General features: G+C 43.9%; 1 protein-coding gene across 1 annotated transcript in view; it reads right to left on the bottom strand.

Annotated features, from left to right (window-relative positions):
* Positions 1 to 16,672, bottom strand: part of EXOC4 (exocyst complex component 4) — a 289,405-nt gene that overhangs the window by 241,480 nt on the left and 31,253 nt on the right. The window contains exons 4-6 of the mRNA XM_005530978.3: positions 13,308 to 13,492; positions 11,726 to 11,835; positions 3,961 to 4,204 (exon numbers count right to left, since the gene is read on the bottom strand). Coding sequence (XP_005531035.1) covers positions 3,961 to 4,204; positions 11,726 to 11,835; positions 13,308 to 13,492 — 539 coding nt within the window. The remainder of the gene's footprint in view (positions 1 to 3,960; positions 4,205 to 11,725; positions 11,836 to 13,307; positions 13,493 to 16,672) is intronic.

Raw genomic sequence — 16,672 nt, 5'->3', positions numbered from 1 at the left:
CCTGCCCTCTGGCAGTGGAAGCCATTCCCTGTGTCCTGTCCCTCCATCCCTTGTCCCCAGTCCCTCTCCAGCTCTCCTGGAGCCTCTTTAGGCCCTGGAATGTACTGGAAGCTCTCCCTGGATCCTTCTCCTCTCCAGGGGAGCATTCCCAGCTCTCCCAGCCTGGCTCCAGCCCTCTGAATGAATTTGTGACCCTCTTGACTGAAAAATAAAGAGCCACTGGAACCAAGATATCTATTTGGACAAAACCAAATAAACTGTGTATATATCCCTTTTCTTCATATTTCAAAATAGCAGCAAATGCTAAAAAATGTGACATTATGGAAGCCAATTAATTCTGTAGCACTGAGAAAATGTTCTTAGTGCCAGCCCGGCTTCCACCAACATCCCATGACAAACAAGAACTCAGTTATCCCTACTCCTCCTTGCTGCCCCAGGAAAGAACAGTTTTGCAGAACTGAACCTGAAGAACTGGGCAAGCTCACTTTATTCTCACTAGCTGAGTCTGACCTCACATTATCAACTTGTTTGTGGAGCCATTTCTAAGATAATACTACACTGATCAGATCCTTTCTGACTGAAATTGCAGTGTCTTCCTACTCCCATGTCCCAGACTGCTGGACATGAAATCCCCCAGATCCACCCTCCAGTGTCAGCAGCTGCCACCCCAGCACATCTTCCATTCTCATCACTGTATTCCCACATCTCCTTGTTTTCAGCTTAGCACTTCTTACCTTAATTTTCCCTTTCCCTGAAAGTGTTATAAATCTGTCAGGTCGTTTTTGAAAGAAGGAGCCCCAAAAGAGACACAGGCAACGAGACAAAACCTGTAACTTTTTTTCTGTTTTGATTCTGCTGCACTTCTCAAACTGGATTTCTCAGTCTCCTCTGAGCTGAGCTCCTTTGGGATCCTCCCTCACAAGGAGCTCAGTTTATTTCAGTTCTCTGGGTCAGAAGAAAACTCCAGAGCTCGTTAGGATCTTGTTTCTCGTGTTTATTAGAATGTTATCACAAAACTTGGCAGATCTCTCCAGACTTTCTGCACATGTTTAATTCACCATAACCTGGCTCACTTTGGCTCTGAAGGCACAAAATGGCCTCGAACTACGCAGTTCTCTCATCTTTATACTCCTCATTCTTATCCAATTAACAATAGACACGTAAATTATTTTTCTTAATGACCCAATGACCCATCACCTGTGTGCTGCACTGACATTTTCTATCCAATCACCTGCTATTACCCAAAAACCTCTGGAAGAAGAACATGAAGAAGAAAGAAGAAGGAAAAGACACAACACTCTTAAATCCTCCATCTTGTCTTCTATTTTCTAAACTAGTTTAAACTCTAAACTTTAACTTTTTCACCCAGTGACTTCAGAAAACTCTCTAATCTACACACACTTTTAGCTTTTCTATTTAACAGTTATTTTCATGTAACACCATGAAAACATGCTCATAAATTTCATGTTATATGAAATTCAGTGTTTTCTTGGATGTCAGAGCCAGGAATCAGAGACAAGGGCAAACATTCTGTGCCCCAGACTCCAACAAAAACCCATCAACAATAGTCTGGCCTGGATGGGGCTGGAGCAGGGAGCGCCCTGAGCTGACCAGGGACACACAGGGACAGGAGCCTGGCTCAGGCAATTTGTCACAGCCACCTCACAACCCCTGCACCCAGAGAGAGGGAAAAGGTTCTGGGGACAGGGACACACAGCCAGGAGGGACTTCCATGGTCCAGGCAATAATGGGAGTGAAGTGCTGCCAGTGACTGCTGCCACCTGAGTGAGGATATTAATGACAATTCAGGTGTTTCAGTCTGTGCCTGGTCAGAGGGGTGGCCTGGACGTAATTCCTGTGTTTATTTCAAAGCCTGGAGATGAGGGCAAAAGTTAAAATACAACACGGATGTGCAGGGAAAAGCACATGGAATCCAAGCAAGAGGATTTAGGAGCAAAAGCAACAATCTCCCATCTCTTCTTGGACTGGATTTTTAATGTTTCCCTACCAAAATATTCCATAAATCTGTCCCTCAAGTAGGCATCCATCCACATTGTTATTCTAAAGCCCCAAGTCTTCCAAAATTTAGGAGAGCCCCACGGGGCTGTGCAGCACCCCAAGGAAACTCAGCACATCCTCTTCTGGGACACTTTGTTCTCCACAGCCCCAGACAAGGATTTCTAAATGTGGAGGTGAGACTGATGAATTAAGGATAAGGCAGTGGCAATTCCTATAGTTAAGCCTTTCTCCATAAACTTCTTTCAAGCAAAAATTCTCTAAATATGTTAGAGAATTTATCTAGACTTTAAAAATTTCCACCTAAAGCTGAGCTCAGCTAAAACGTGGTGAGATTCAGGCAGAGCTTTCAAAATCTTGTCCCTTTCCCCCAGGGACAAGGAGCTACTTGGAACCTCCTCCTGCCCTTCCTGAAGCTCTGAGGATCTGTGAGAGCACCCAAAGAGTCACCACAAACCAGAAAAATCTTGAGTTTAAAAACTTGGGCATAATTAACAATATTTTTATACACAAATGTAAAAGGTGGCTGCACAAACCTACGTGGAAAAGCTCATTAAGGAAGGAAGGAAAAGAGAGTTAAATTTGAAAAGGAAGAAGAATGAGACCAGCAGTTGCCATTATCAGATCTGCAGCTTTTCTGGCCAGGCTCTACAAATCGTTTCTCTCTTGTACAATGAGAGGAGCTCTAAATAATTGTTACATGGTATCTCAAAAGGAAAATTTCACCAAAATTTCCCCAAGCAAATGTCAATCTCATCCTTGATCACAGAATGGTTTGGGCTGGAAGGGACTTCAAGGATCATCTGACAGCCTAATGAACAGTTCTGGGCACTGCACTGTGCTCAAATCTGGGGTCTAACAGAGCTCTCTTGAAGCAGCAGGGCCTTGTTGTTCAGATTTATTTTCCCCCTGACAGCAGGAAAGTCTCTGAGCTTTGATTTAAAACTGAAGCTAATTTAAGGGATGGGGACACCCTTCCATACTGTAATTTATTTGTTTCAATATAAATGAATTCACCTGCTTGCTGTAAACTTCACGTGTGATTTAGGTTTAGAACCGGTTCTAATTATGTCTGTATTCAACAAGAATTCAAGACACTTTCCATGGCTCTAGAACAGGAGCATCTTAAAGGCTCACAGTCTCCAACAAATGCCAAAATCCTTTAAACCTTTCTGTGCCTCACTCGACCCTCGGGGCAGGTTAATGGCATTGATATATGATCTGATCCAACTTATCAATTCCAGCAGACAACCAGGAGCCACACAACCTCTCCAGACTGGTTCATAAAACAACTATCAAGAACATGTTACACTCTTGGCATCAGAAACTAAAATTCTGCCATCTGACCCACCTAAAAAAAGCTCATTTTCACTGAGTTATCAGCACTGTGACTCTACAAATTCTTCAGAACTGTTTCCACAACAGTGCTGATGAGAAGAATTAAAAAAAAGGAGTCTTTATCAAGCTGATGTTTTCCTTGGGAGTGATTTTCCTCTACAAATATTGCACATAATGAAGATACACACTTTACTTTTCTGCCATTAACTCCCTTTGGACAATGATCACGACATTGTGGAGATGAATATTTCAGCTGGAAGAGATTCCTGCTGGAATCTGTTTTGTTTTTTTTCCAAAGGCCAGTTTCAGTGAATTCTGAGGAGCAGCACAAACACAGCGCTCAGCTGGCTCCCACACCTTGCTATTAACGTAAATGGGGCTGCAAAACAATTAGAGAATTGGCCATACATTTGTGATAGAATTAGTTCCATACATGATTTCAAAGCTTTGCACCTGCATCAGCTTAATTGGACTCTGCAACACTTGAAATCACCGAGCTGAATTTTCTCATTTCAAGTCATATTATCAATTAGGACTTCTCTTTTTTTTTTTTTTTTTTCCTCTTTTTTGGCAGCAATCAAGGGCTGGGAGTTGAAATATCCTTACCTAGGCTGATTTTCCTGGGAAATATTCTCCCCTCTCTGGTAACCATTGTCAGCCACCTGAGTGGTGGAACGCTTCACAATCTGCTTGAGCTCCTGCTCCAAGCGGTCCTGGATGGCTTTCACTGTTTCTGGAATTTTCTTCAGCTTGGCCAGCCCCTTGATGAGGATTCCCATGAAGACAGCGCTGTTCTCCTCTGGATCCAGGTCTGTGTCCTCTTTGATCTCCAGAAGGCTTGAGTCTCTCACTGGAAGAGATTTTAATCCCAGATTTTATCAATTGAACCCAACATCAGCACCCTGAAAAAGCAGCACAGGAGCTCCTGTGGCTTCACAGAATTCCCAGCACGTGGAGAAACCAAAGATGAGCAAGGGAACCAGAAACACTTGGTTTTTGGGGGGAAGCAGTGGATGTTTCTGTTTGCTTGGGGGCTTCCCTAGGCATAAATACAGCAGCCTGCACATTGGATTGATTTAGAAACAATTTGTGGTATAAATTCTGTGTTAGGAAATAAAGCCTGGTGCAATTAAGATATTCATAAATGAGAAGGTACAATATCCCTACAAATGTGTTTCAAGGAGCTAAAACCCCCTCAGTTTCTTCCTCAGCTGGTTTTCCTTGCTGTTTTCTTCACAAGAGAGGAATTTTCATTACAAACACTATCAAGCTTAAGAGACTGCTGATGAATTCAGCAAAGTTTGCGCTGCCCAAGTGACTGATTGTTTGATTTTATCTTTTTCTGCTTTATTACGTCTGTCAAGGGGTTGATGAAGTTACTCACATCTTCCAGCAAGACTTCTAGAAGGCTAAAGTAGAAGAATTAGAGAGGATATTGCAGACATGGTCCTGAAGTAACAGGGATTGCACAGGGAGAAATCCTGTTGCTAAGCGACAGGGGATGGGAAAGCAAGAGAGACTCTGCTTGTTTTAAGTAGGTTCATTAAGCAACATTTCTTAATTTACAGATAACACCCAGCAACAACAAAAGCACGGCTCTGTTAAAGACTGGGTGAAACATTTAATAAATATATTTAAACACTTATGTGAAGTAAGTGTCTTCAAGGCAAACTGAATTAAAAGCATCTTGGAAGATCTACAGCCACTCTGTGCCATCCACCACGCCAGATCCTTGGATCAAAATTAAAACCCAAAGGCTGTTTCATCTGACTGGGGCTGGGCTCTGAAAAGGCTGCTTAGTGACAGATGACTCCCATGGTTTCAACCCTTTGACAGATTTTTTTACTTCGAAACTTTTCCAAGAAGCTGAAGAAATGTCAAAAGATCCAGCAGGAGGATGGAAGGGACATGGCAGGAGTGAGGAACGGCACAAGGAGCTGCCTGAAGCTGGGCTCTGACCAGAGGAGCAGCACCAGTGCTAAGTCAGAGCAGGATCAAGAAAACAACGGCCCCAGGATGGTGTCAGTTTGTAAATAACCACAATAAATGGGTAACGCTCCCCTCAGTGCCAGCTCACACCAACCTCAGGCTCAATCAATCAAGAGGCTGCTGTTTCCCTGCAGTGTGATCCCAAACTCTGCACCTCTGGCTCAAACCAAGCTCACGGCTCACAGGGCTCACATTTGAACCCAGAGCACCAGGTGAGAGTGAGGTGAGAATGGATCCTGCTCTGGAGCCAGGCTGGGAGAGCTGGGAATGTTCTCCTGGAGAGGAGAAGGCTCCAGGGAGAGCTCAGAGCCCCTGCCAGGGCCTGAAGGAGCTCCAGGAGAGCTGGAGAGGGACTGGGGACAAGGCCTGGAGGGACAGGACACAGGGAATGGCTTCCCACTGCCAGAGGGCAGGGATGGATGGGATCTGGGGAAGGAATTCCTGGCTGGGCTGGAATTCCCAGAGCAGCTGTGGCTGCCCCTGGATCCCTGGAATGTCCAAGGCTGGGCTGGACAGGGCTGGGAGCAGCCTGGGATGGTGGAAATGTCCCTGCCCCTGGCAGGGGGGTTGGACTGGATGACCTTTAAGAAGATCCAACTCAAGACTGTTCCATGATCCTTGGACAGTGAACATCAGGAAGATCAAACAGGGCTTTTTTCTCTCTCACACACACTTCTTCCAATTAAATGTGAGCAAGTTACAGGACAAACAACTAGAAACACCCAGAATGCATTAATAAAAAAAAAACAAACAGCAAAAAAAGCAAGGATATACAGAGACATTTCAAACACCAATTGGAATTTAACAACTGGATGCAGAACTATTCCTGCTCAAAGCTCTGCTCCATCACAGACCTTTCACCCCACAGAAGTGCAAAGGACTTCGTGGCTGCAGGCCTGGTCTCTGCCCACTCTGTTATTGTTATTTGCTATTCTTCAAAACCCACAGCAAAACTCAGGCCCAGACACAGAAAATGAGCTCTTTGGAACCAGACCTGTGAAAAAACACCAGAAATGCTACAGGAAGAAAGGCTTACCCTGTTCTTTTTATTTTTTTAAAAAAGCCCTAAATACCTTGTTTCTGTGAGCTGAATGCAGATATTTGCCAGCCTCAGCAGCCTCTCAGAGGACAGGTCTCGTCATGAGGCTGCACCCCCTCTGTAAGCAGCCTGTAAATTATTCTTAATATCACACAATGAACACCCAAGAGGAATGAAATGGAGCTGTAGCCAAATGTGAGGACAGCATTTAAGAGGAGTAAAAGCAGCAATCTTGCTGAGAACTCTGCCAGCACACTGAGACAAACACTCTTCCATTTTCGAAAGAGCAAACCAATTTCCAGCATCCTCAAATAGTCGGGACATTGATTTACATCTCTTACAAACAAGAGCAAAGTGAGCAATTCGATATCTGGGAGCTGCACACTTGTCTGGAGGCTCTGTCAGATCTGGCTGTTTGATAGAACAGTGGGATCCTGTTTTCACTGTGTTCCTGCACATTGTCCCTGTTAAACAGGAGCCCTGAGTAGCTTTGGGGGCCCATTTATCTGTGAGATCTGACAAGATCCCAACCCTGGGTAACCGAGGACGTCCTTTCCTCGTGTCTTTCGCACTTCAAACATCCTCTCCTGCCATTTAATGTCATCAAGGGGCTGTTTGACCACAAAGCTTTGGCCCAGGAACAAGCTCCTGCTGTCCCCTTCCTCTTCCAGAGAGGCATCAAAGGACCCAGGCATTTATTAAGGAGCTCACCTGGAAAATTGTAGCCCCACGTGCTGCTCCCTGTGGGCAGAGGAGTCTGTGGGTGAGGAATCCCTGTCCCTAGGGATCAGCTCTTGGAAGGGAGAGCTTTATTTACTCCCAAACTGGGAATATGAATGGCTTTGTTATTCTTTGGGATCAAGAAGTTATTCCTAGCTTTGATTCTTGGAAGGAAGTGGTGGGAGAGCAGATGTCCCACCTTGGACTGTCAGAGGTCAGATTGGGCCTGTCCAGGAGCCTGGCTGAGACTCCCTTGGAACCTGTCCTGGAGGAGTCCAGGAAGGCTGGACATCCTTCCAGAAGGAAATCCTAAAGGCACAGGAGCAGGCTGTCCCCGTGAGCCAAGGGATGAGAAGGCAGCAAAAAGACCAGCCTGGCTGGACAGAGAGTTTTTACTGGATTCAGGGGAAAAGGAGAACTCCTGGCCTTTGGAAGATGCAGAAGGCAGCTCAGGAGGAATAGAAGGATGTTGTGAGGTTGTGAGGGGAGAAAATGAGAAGGGCCAAAGCCCAGCTAGAACTAAACCTGGTTATTGCTGTAAAGGACAATAAAAATATTTCTATAAATACATCAGCAGGCAAAGGTGGGCCAGGGAGGATCTCCATCCTTTCCTGGATGTGGTGGAAATAGTGACAGAAGGAAGAGGCTGAGGCACCAAATGCCTTCTCTGTCTCAGTCTTTCACAGCAAAACCCTGCTGGGGAAGGCAGGGAAGGCCCAGAATCCCACAGGAAGCCCCAGAATCCAAGGGAAATGGTCAGTCCACATCCCCTGGACACTCACAGGTCCCTGGGATCCACCCAAGGGCTCTGCAGAGCTTCTCAAGCCTGCAGCAGATCAACTCCCACCCAGCCCAGTGTCACCGCTGAGCGTGTCCTGAATTCCCTCACCTGACGGAGCCCAAACAGCTTTCTCCAGGAGAATGTTCTGGAAACAAAGGCTTGACCAAAGTCTGGGCAGACCTGACACATCCCCAGCCTTCCCCTCATCCTCCAAGGGGATCACTTTGTCCACAGAAGATCAGGTTGGCCAAGCAGGACCTGCCTTTCCTGAACCCTCTGACTGGGCTGATCCTCTTGTCCTGACAAAGTCTGCAAACCTCTTGTGAAGCAGAACATTTAAATACATCTTAGCAAAAGCCTTCTAAGACAACAGCTTGAAGGAATGATGATTTTGACAGATTCTCTAATCAAATTGCAGCCATTTTCACAAATTTTTCATCACCATTTATCACCTGAAAATGCTCAACTCTGTGTTCAAGCAGGCAAAAGCTGAGCCTGGGTTAAAGTGGGTTAAACCCCTAAAAGCTGAACCATGTGCATCACTGATTCCTCACCTCCAGGAGCTTCCCTGATCCCTGCTCTGATGATGCCCTACAAAAACCTCTGTTCCAATTGGAATTCATTTGCTCAGTGCTGCCATTTCCCAAGGAACCAACCTGCTGCAAGGAGCTTTTTAATAGCTCTGCTCTGATCCCTAAAAAGCCAACTTTGGGAACTCATTTAAACAAAGCAGCTGAAAAAAAAGACTCTTGGGTCTTGTTTTTCATTCCAGTGAACGGCCAAAATTTGCTGCTCCTCGTTACTGAGGGTTTCATTATCCACGGGTTTTTATGGGAGTCTTGTAAAATTTAATGCACTATTTTCCATGATTTATGTCCTTCTGGTGATATCCTTTGTACCTTCAATCCTTCCAGAGGAAAGCACACAAGTACCTGGTGGCCCAAAGGCGTGATTTCAGATTTGCAGGAACATCACCTGCTAATTCCTGGCGCTGAATCCTTGTTCAGACACGTTCATGGAGCTACAAATGGGCAGTTCCTGCAGAAATGGGTCTTTGGAAGATTTTGGGAATTTTCTGTTCTGCATCACTACCAACCCCAGAAGAAAACCCACTTCAAAATCCTCCTAATCTCTACAAGCATGAAAAGCAAGTCTCCAAATAAAAAAGAAAAGTGCACTGTAGCCAGTTATTTGATGTTGGGACAACACACAGGAACAACTCATGGAATTACACAGAAATAGCAATTATATGTTACTTTCCTGGCTTTCACCACACAGATCTAAAATCTCCTTGATTTTCCCTTTCCTTCCCCAAACACACCCCCAGATCATCACGTTTTAAGAGAAGATGATAAAGGCAATTTACCCAGCTGCTGTCAGATCCTCAGGTGAGGTTCATAAGAAGAGAAGAAATCTTTTGAAGATTTATTGAGTGTGTTTGGAGTAGAGGCACCTGTGACAACGAACTGGCACAATAGCATTTTTTAGATTCACCCTGAAAATTGAACATTGCAAGCTCTGGCTCCTGCAGGGATTCTGCAGCAGCAGGCTTAGAGGTCTCCACGTGTTGTCACAGAAGTCTCTGGTTCTTGAAGAAAGAGAGCCAGGAGTAGTTCCCAGACCTGACCTTAGAACCACCACACTGCCTGGCCCTACAAACTCTTTTTTTCTCCAATAAATTATTGAAATAAATTAGCAATTCAGCATAAAATCTACATATGCCACCCACAGCAGTATTTATTGTCACCACCAGCTCATCTTCTGCTGGATTTCTAAGAAGTACTGTCCCCAGTTTCCCAGGAAAAGGCACTCTTGGGTTTGTGAGCACGTTTTAGAGTTCCAGGAAGAGCCTGGCAAACCTTCCTAAATACCCTTCAGAGTACAGAAAGTTCAAGCAGAGAAACACAAATTTATTTCTCTGAACTGGCATGAAGGGAAAGCGTTACTGGTGAACTGCCACATCTCCAATCCTCAGGTGAGCATTACCGAAGGGTTTGTTTGTTTTACGTGTGGCAGGAACAGCTTTAATTTCCTTATAAAGATTCTACAGCACAAGGTAACATCTCCTCTGGGAAGGGAGCGCAGGAAGGACTCCAAATTTTGGCATCAGAGCTGGGATGGGATGAATGAGTCAGTGCTTTAGAATGACAGCCATTAATATGCACAGACACTTTGTTTCATCAATAAAAAGCCAAAGAACTTAAGTGACTACAGGCAGAAACAGCTTTTGTTATGCATACACATAAGTTTGAAATTCTCTGCTAATTGTGCAGTCCTGGAAAAGGCTACTTTTAAATAAAATTACACGGGGGGGGGGGGGGGGGAAATCTACATAAGTACATTGTGCACTTGAAGCAGAACCATATGCAGATTTTATGCCGATCAAATGTTTTCTGTTAGAATCCACATCTTTGCCAGGCTGAGGGACACTTGCCCAGCACTTCACTGAGTCATGCAGAGCACAAGGAGGAGCCAGGGAAGAGATTTTCTGTGAAGAGCAAGAGGAGATCTGCAAAAACAAGATCAGGAGAGGCATCTCCTGCTCGGTCCCCCACCCCTGAGGTGGGAGATTCCCATCAGCTCCACAACTTCAGACCTTTTGGGTTTTATTACTATACAGAAGAACAGTATTTTAGGGGGAGAAAATAGCAGACACTATAAATATCACTGGAAAATGAGTATTTTAACGTTTAGAGGGGCTGGAACTACATGATCTTTCAGGTCCCTTCCAAATCAAACTGTTCTACTTCCAGTGGTGATGCTGGGATTCAGGCTTTTGTGGTTTGTTTCCTCAGTTCCTTAAAATCCTGTGATCTTTTGTGAGAAAATGGAACTGAACTTCCCACTGATCACAGAGCAGAACAGAAATTCTTAAGTTTTTCCCTCAGAATTTTCATATGGGTCTTCCATTCCAGATTTTGAGTAGCCAGGCTGCAGTTTCCAGCTCTGGAAGTTTGTGACTCCTCACAAAACTCCAGGACACAGAAGAACAGCCCCAGGCACCAAAACCAGCCTGGCAGGAGCTGAGCTGAAGAACAAAACCCCTCCAGGAGCAGAAGATAAGAGAAATCAAATGGAACAATCTCGGAGGCAAGTGTGACAAAACTAGAAACAAAAGGACAAATGAATTAATAAGGCTGAAAAGAGAAGGGAAGATTCTCTGCATTTGAGGAATACTGAAACAGTCAGGTTTGAAAGGGGGAAGAGACTGGAGGTCACTTCTGTATTATTCATCAAGGACAACCCCACTTATTAATCTCCTGAAACAATACAAAGATTAATTTCCCCTCCCTGCAGCCCTTCCAAAGCCTCAGACAAAAGCACCAGTGAAAAGAGTTTTCCTCGGTGTTTGTTGCAGTAACACGAATAAAAGATCAGCCCCAGATTATTCCTGTGTACAGCCAGACCTTTAGTCAAAGTTACAAAGCTCCCACAAGGAACAGATTTGACCTTTTGGCTCCCACACAATAAAAAACTTCAGTAATATCTACACGAACCTGGCTGCCTGCAGTAAATAATGCTGAGGAAACCTCCTCACAGAATGAACCCACTGCAAATCTCTGCTGCTCAAGATATCAAGAACACGATCAAGGTGAGAACAGGCACAGGAAACTGAGTGTATTTAACTGAAGCTGGTGGGGGTTAGGAGAGAGGAAAGATAATTTTCCATGAGGAAGAAAAGCAAGTTCTGCCCCTGGACACAACACCCACTCGTTCTGTGACACTGGATCACCTCCCAGGATTTTGTTTCCCCTGGGCCAACAGGGGATGATTTGCCTCCTCCTACTCCAGCAAAATCAGCTGAAGAACTACAAATGAATATATATGGCTTAAATACTCACTGCTGGAGCTTCCAGGAGTACTGAACTGGGAAGTCTCAAGGAATTTCCGAGGTGTAGATAAATTTGTGACATCCATCAGAGGCACGGGAGAGGCGTCTTTCACAAGGGACCTGTGTGAGGAAAGAATTAAAGCAAACAGTTAATTATTATTTACACTATTCACAACAAATATTCCTTACATTTTAAGCCTAAGAAATAGATGTTCCCATTTCCATGCCTTCTGTCAACTCCTCAATCCTCCAAACTTCTTTATTCCCACCAGAAACCTCCACCCTTTTTCCTGCCCTTGACGTTCCTGTTCTGAGCACACCCACGTGCATCCCTTCCCAAATGAACCTCCTCACTCAAAAATTAAAGCATTTTCCACTTGGCTATTTTCATCATAAATTCACATTGTATTAGTTGCCAGAAATGTGTCACACTGCCCCCAGCTGCTGGACGTGGTGGGGTGACACAAACAAGAAATCATTTTTTGGAGAAAGAAATGTGGAAGGCTCCTACAATGGAGCTCAGGATGTTTGCTTTGAGGTCAGAATTGATGGAAATTCATGGAAACATGAAAAAAACAAGGTTTAGGCTTGGTATCCTGCAGAAGAACCACCCAAAGCAACAAGCCAGCCTTGCTGCAAGAGTTCCTGTTATCAAATATCCACAACGTGCATCAGGGGAAGTGAAAAAAAAAAAAGAGAATCCAGAGTAAAAGCAAAGTCCCTATTGCAGCCACACAAAAGTGCAGTTAATTAACAATGCCCCAGTCTGGGAACAGCAAAGCTTTGTGGCCGTTTTAATTAAGAAGATGTGTAAGGAAGGGACTGATGACTTGCTAGCAACCCTCCTTCGTAGAAATTTCAATTTCAATCAATCCTTTCTTTCATAAATTCGTTTCATGCAACTGGCTATCCTGCCTAGCATTTTGGGCAAGCAGAATTTTATTCATTCTCACAATAAAAAGCTAATTTATCTTTTCTCTGCATCTCTATCAAGCACTGGCTCCCCTTTTGCTCCCTACCTCTCCTACTCTGCAAAAATTATCTCCCAACATTGTGTCTCTCTTTTCCAGCCACTTTCTTCCTTCCCTGCAACAACTCAGAATTAGCAAAATCAGGAAAAAATAGCCTGCATTAACTGAATTTCCACTGACCACAGGCACCAACCAGGTAAGAAGTTTCAACACCTTTAAAACACCTTGGAAACATCAAAACCAACCCATTTCAGCTCAGAGACTTGAGCATTGTGGCCTCCATCTCGTCACCTGATGGTTGGTGGCGAGGCTTTTAAAACTTGGATATTTCCTAGAAAATGAGCAGTTTTTCCTGTCCTGAGCCTCATGATCATGACATTTGTAGGGAAGGGATAACACCAGAGAAGGGAGGAATGCACAAAGGAGCTGTGGGAAGCAGCAAAACCCCAAGAGAAGCACCGCGGAAAGCCAAAGAACGCCAACAGTGCGCCAACAAATCTGAATTTTCTGCTCTCCACAGCCGCCATGCTGAGGGATTTGCACTCTAGAAATGCAGATTTGGGGTGTGAGCCGCAGTCTGTGTGGCGGGTTTGGGGCTGGGGGTGAGGAAGGCTGTCCCACCCGAGCCTGGCTCTGTCCTTGCCGCGCTGCCCCACGCGGTTGGTGGATTTGATGTAGAGGTGCCGGTGCAGCTCGTCGATCAGCACCAGGTGCAGGTTCATCTTCTTGCTGTGCAGCTCCAGCCTCAGGTCACTGAGCCCCTCCACCTGCAGGAGGGGACCCTCCAGGGAATCCACTGCTGACACCTGGGGGGAAAACACAGGATGATTTTTAGACATCCATTCATTCAACTCTCGCCATCAATTCGTTTGGTTTTGTGATTTTCCTCTTGGAGTGTCTGAATCCCAGGATGATTCTATCCCTAAAACCCTTCTAAAGCAGAAAATCTTGAAGTAATATTTCTTTATTTCTGTTCCCAAATTATACAGAAGGGTCCAACATCCAAATAATTCAGATTTAATGCGCAGCCTTCAAATATTAAGCATATGTATAAAACAAATTAGTGAAAACACAGTTCTTTAATATAAATCAAAGCATGGTTTATCCCCAAATAAGAGGATTATTAAGTAGAAAAGTGTTAGAAGAAGATAGTAACAATGGTGTTTGATGGCTGTTATTCTTTCCATCACAGAAACACCAAGAAAACCATTATTCCAAATTCTACAAACAGGGAGAAAATGGCTTAAATTTAATTTGCTTAAAGTCATGACTGAAAAAACTTAGGAGGCCTCATCCTTTAGGCTGCACAAGGGTTATGTCCTGTGGCCACACCATTTGAACCTCTGAAATAATGACCAGCTGACATCCCATGGGCACTGAAATTTCCTGATTTCCTTTTCTATCCTAAAAATAAACATGGAGAAAACCCAAACACAGACAAAACCCACCAGGAATGACAAATCAGCGCCTAAAAGCAACACTCTCACTGTGCATCCCTCCCAGTTGGTTTTCTATTTAACAGAGATTTCCAGTTACTAATAAATAAATGATGGCATCCCTCTGCAGCTTCCAAACTCTCAGTGCTGACGTTGTAAGAAATTGGAAAGAGCATGTTTGGCATGCAGAAGTTGAAAATAAAATTTAAAAACCCCATTCCCTGCTAACTGAGGAGGATGCTGTCAGTGAAGTTAGACATTTGCTTGCACTTCAGGATCTCGGTTCAGAACAAACCTGTCAGCCAAACATTAAAAATTAAAAGCAAAGATACAGTGAGCATCCAGCCCAGCCCAGGGCTGCTCCCTCAGTACCAGTAAATATTAACTCTGCTGAAAGAACATCTGTCACCAGCAGATTCCTTTGCTGGCCCAGGAAAAAACTGGAATATCCATGGGACAGCCAGGCTTTTTGTATTAATTTTTAAATCTCCTCACTTGACACACAATACTGTCCATTCTCTTTCTTTCCCATCATCATCCATCTGGGAGCAGTTGGGGAAGTTTGGCCACCACACGTCACAAAACCATCCCAAAGATGAAGGAAAATGCCAATTTCCTTCTCCCCAGAGGAGGTGCCAGAGCTCACACAGGTGGAGCAGCTCAGCAGACACCACGTGGGGAACTCTGGCAGAAGTGGAAGTGTTGATTCCTCTCTTTGGCAGGTGGAGCTGAGCCCCAAATTTCCCCATTCCAAAGGCACCTGAACCCCCTCATCGCTTCAGGGGAGCTGGAACTGCCCTGGGAGCTGGGCCAAAAATCCCACCAGAGCAAGGACCAGGAGCAGCATTTGTCATACTGAAAAACTGAGATGAAAAAGCAGCCAGAAAAAAAGTGAAATCCAGAGCAAAGGGACATTAAAAAAATTCCAAGACATCCAGGAAGAGTGTTCTCTGAAACGCAAGGAATGGGAACTTAAACTTTCCGCTCAGCTCTGGTTTTGTCCTGCCAGTTCCTAAAGAGTTTGTTGCTCACATATTAAGGCCAAAATACAGCTCTCAAGGATGTCTTTTAAGGAAAAAAATTGAATATCCAACCATTTACTATACTCATATATATATATATATATATATTAATTATATACATGGGAGTCAAAGGAAGGTCTCCAGTTAGGTTTAGATGGCAGCAAATATAAATATTATGCTAAAACCCAAACCAAACAATTTCCTTTCTGCAGTTTTGTTTACAGAAAGATGATTTAGGTCCTGATAACAAAGCAACACCCAAGAATATATTCCAGAATAAAAAAATATGAGATTAAAACCTTTGTGTGCTGGATATACCAGCCCAGAACTACACAAGCAACCAAAATGAAGCAAAAACATCAATAAAAAATGCACAAAATTAAATATACACAAAAGGCAGATCAACAGTGAAACTTTAGAAGAAACTTTTTTGACTTTAAGCCCCCACTCAGCTCCTAACACACCAAAACTTGGATTATGCAAGAGATGCCAATAAGCTTTCCCTGGTTTTTAACACTCCCATCACCTGCTGGCTGCATCCAAAAGGACTAAAAGATGTGGAATTGGATAGAGAGAGGAAGAGTTAACTGGAGCAAGACTCCAGTTAATACTGGTGATGGAAAAGCAGCCCAAGAAAACCTGGAAATGAGATGTACAGAAGGACTACACGTGGTTCAAGGGTCCAGAAAAAGCAGCTGATGGTCCTTCCTGGCTCTTTTTTTCTACACACACAGCTCAGTTAAACTGAAATAAAGTGATTTCTGTTTGTTTTGCTGCAGGGGGATCATGGCATTGTGTTAGATTAGCTGGACAAAAAAGATAATTACAGGTAAAAGAGGTCCCCCACATTAATCTTTCGGCAGGGGTTGGGGTGCAGACAGGAGCCACAGCAACAGAGAGCAGCTGGAAAAGGAATCAACAATAACCAAGCTGTTATTCTTGTGGAAAAAAACTGCTTTACAATGAGCAAATTGTACCGAAAGAATGGGCAGACCCCACCAGCACCTCCTTTAATTCTTGAATTCAGCTCTCTCTCCCATTGAAAGTTGCTCATGAACACACAATAACTGTAATTTAGTCAAACACTAATTAAAATATTGGCCTGGATTAGCACAGAATTTTGCTTAGATGATCTGATAGTAATTCCTGATGTTCAAATCTTCTTATCTCTCTCTACTTATTAGTACCTACAATAAGCAAAGACCCTTTAGGAAATAGAGATGAAATAAGCCTGGAAAAAGAGCTGTGCTTTGTTTAAGCTAAAAATTGCAAGTTTATAGAAAATAACCGTGGCACCAGCACCATTAGGCAGCTTGTTTAAAGGTCACAGGCAGTTTATAGCAGGGCTTAATTGCCTTAAAAAGAAAACATAGCTAAACACTTGCTTAGTGTAACAGGCAATTTGGAAGGGTTTAATTCAGCATTTTACAACAAACAAGAACCTAAGTGCTAACAAGGTATTTGTCAAAATTCTTTCTTTCCTGACTTCAGCCAAAGTTTTCCAATCTGCTTACAGTGAAATCTATTT

The sequence above is a fragment of the Pseudopodoces humilis genome, chromosome 5 (genome assembly GCF_049639895.1).
Source record: "Pseudopodoces humilis isolate 2021_Gansu_Grassland_sample_001 chromosome 5, ASM4963989v1, whole genome shotgun sequence".
NCBI classification, from domain to species: Eukaryota; Metazoa; Chordata; class Aves; order Passeriformes; family Paridae; genus Pseudopodoces; species Pseudopodoces humilis.
The sequence above is the reverse complement of the archived record's forward strand: the minus strand, read 5'-3'. Positions and strand labels throughout refer to the sequence as shown.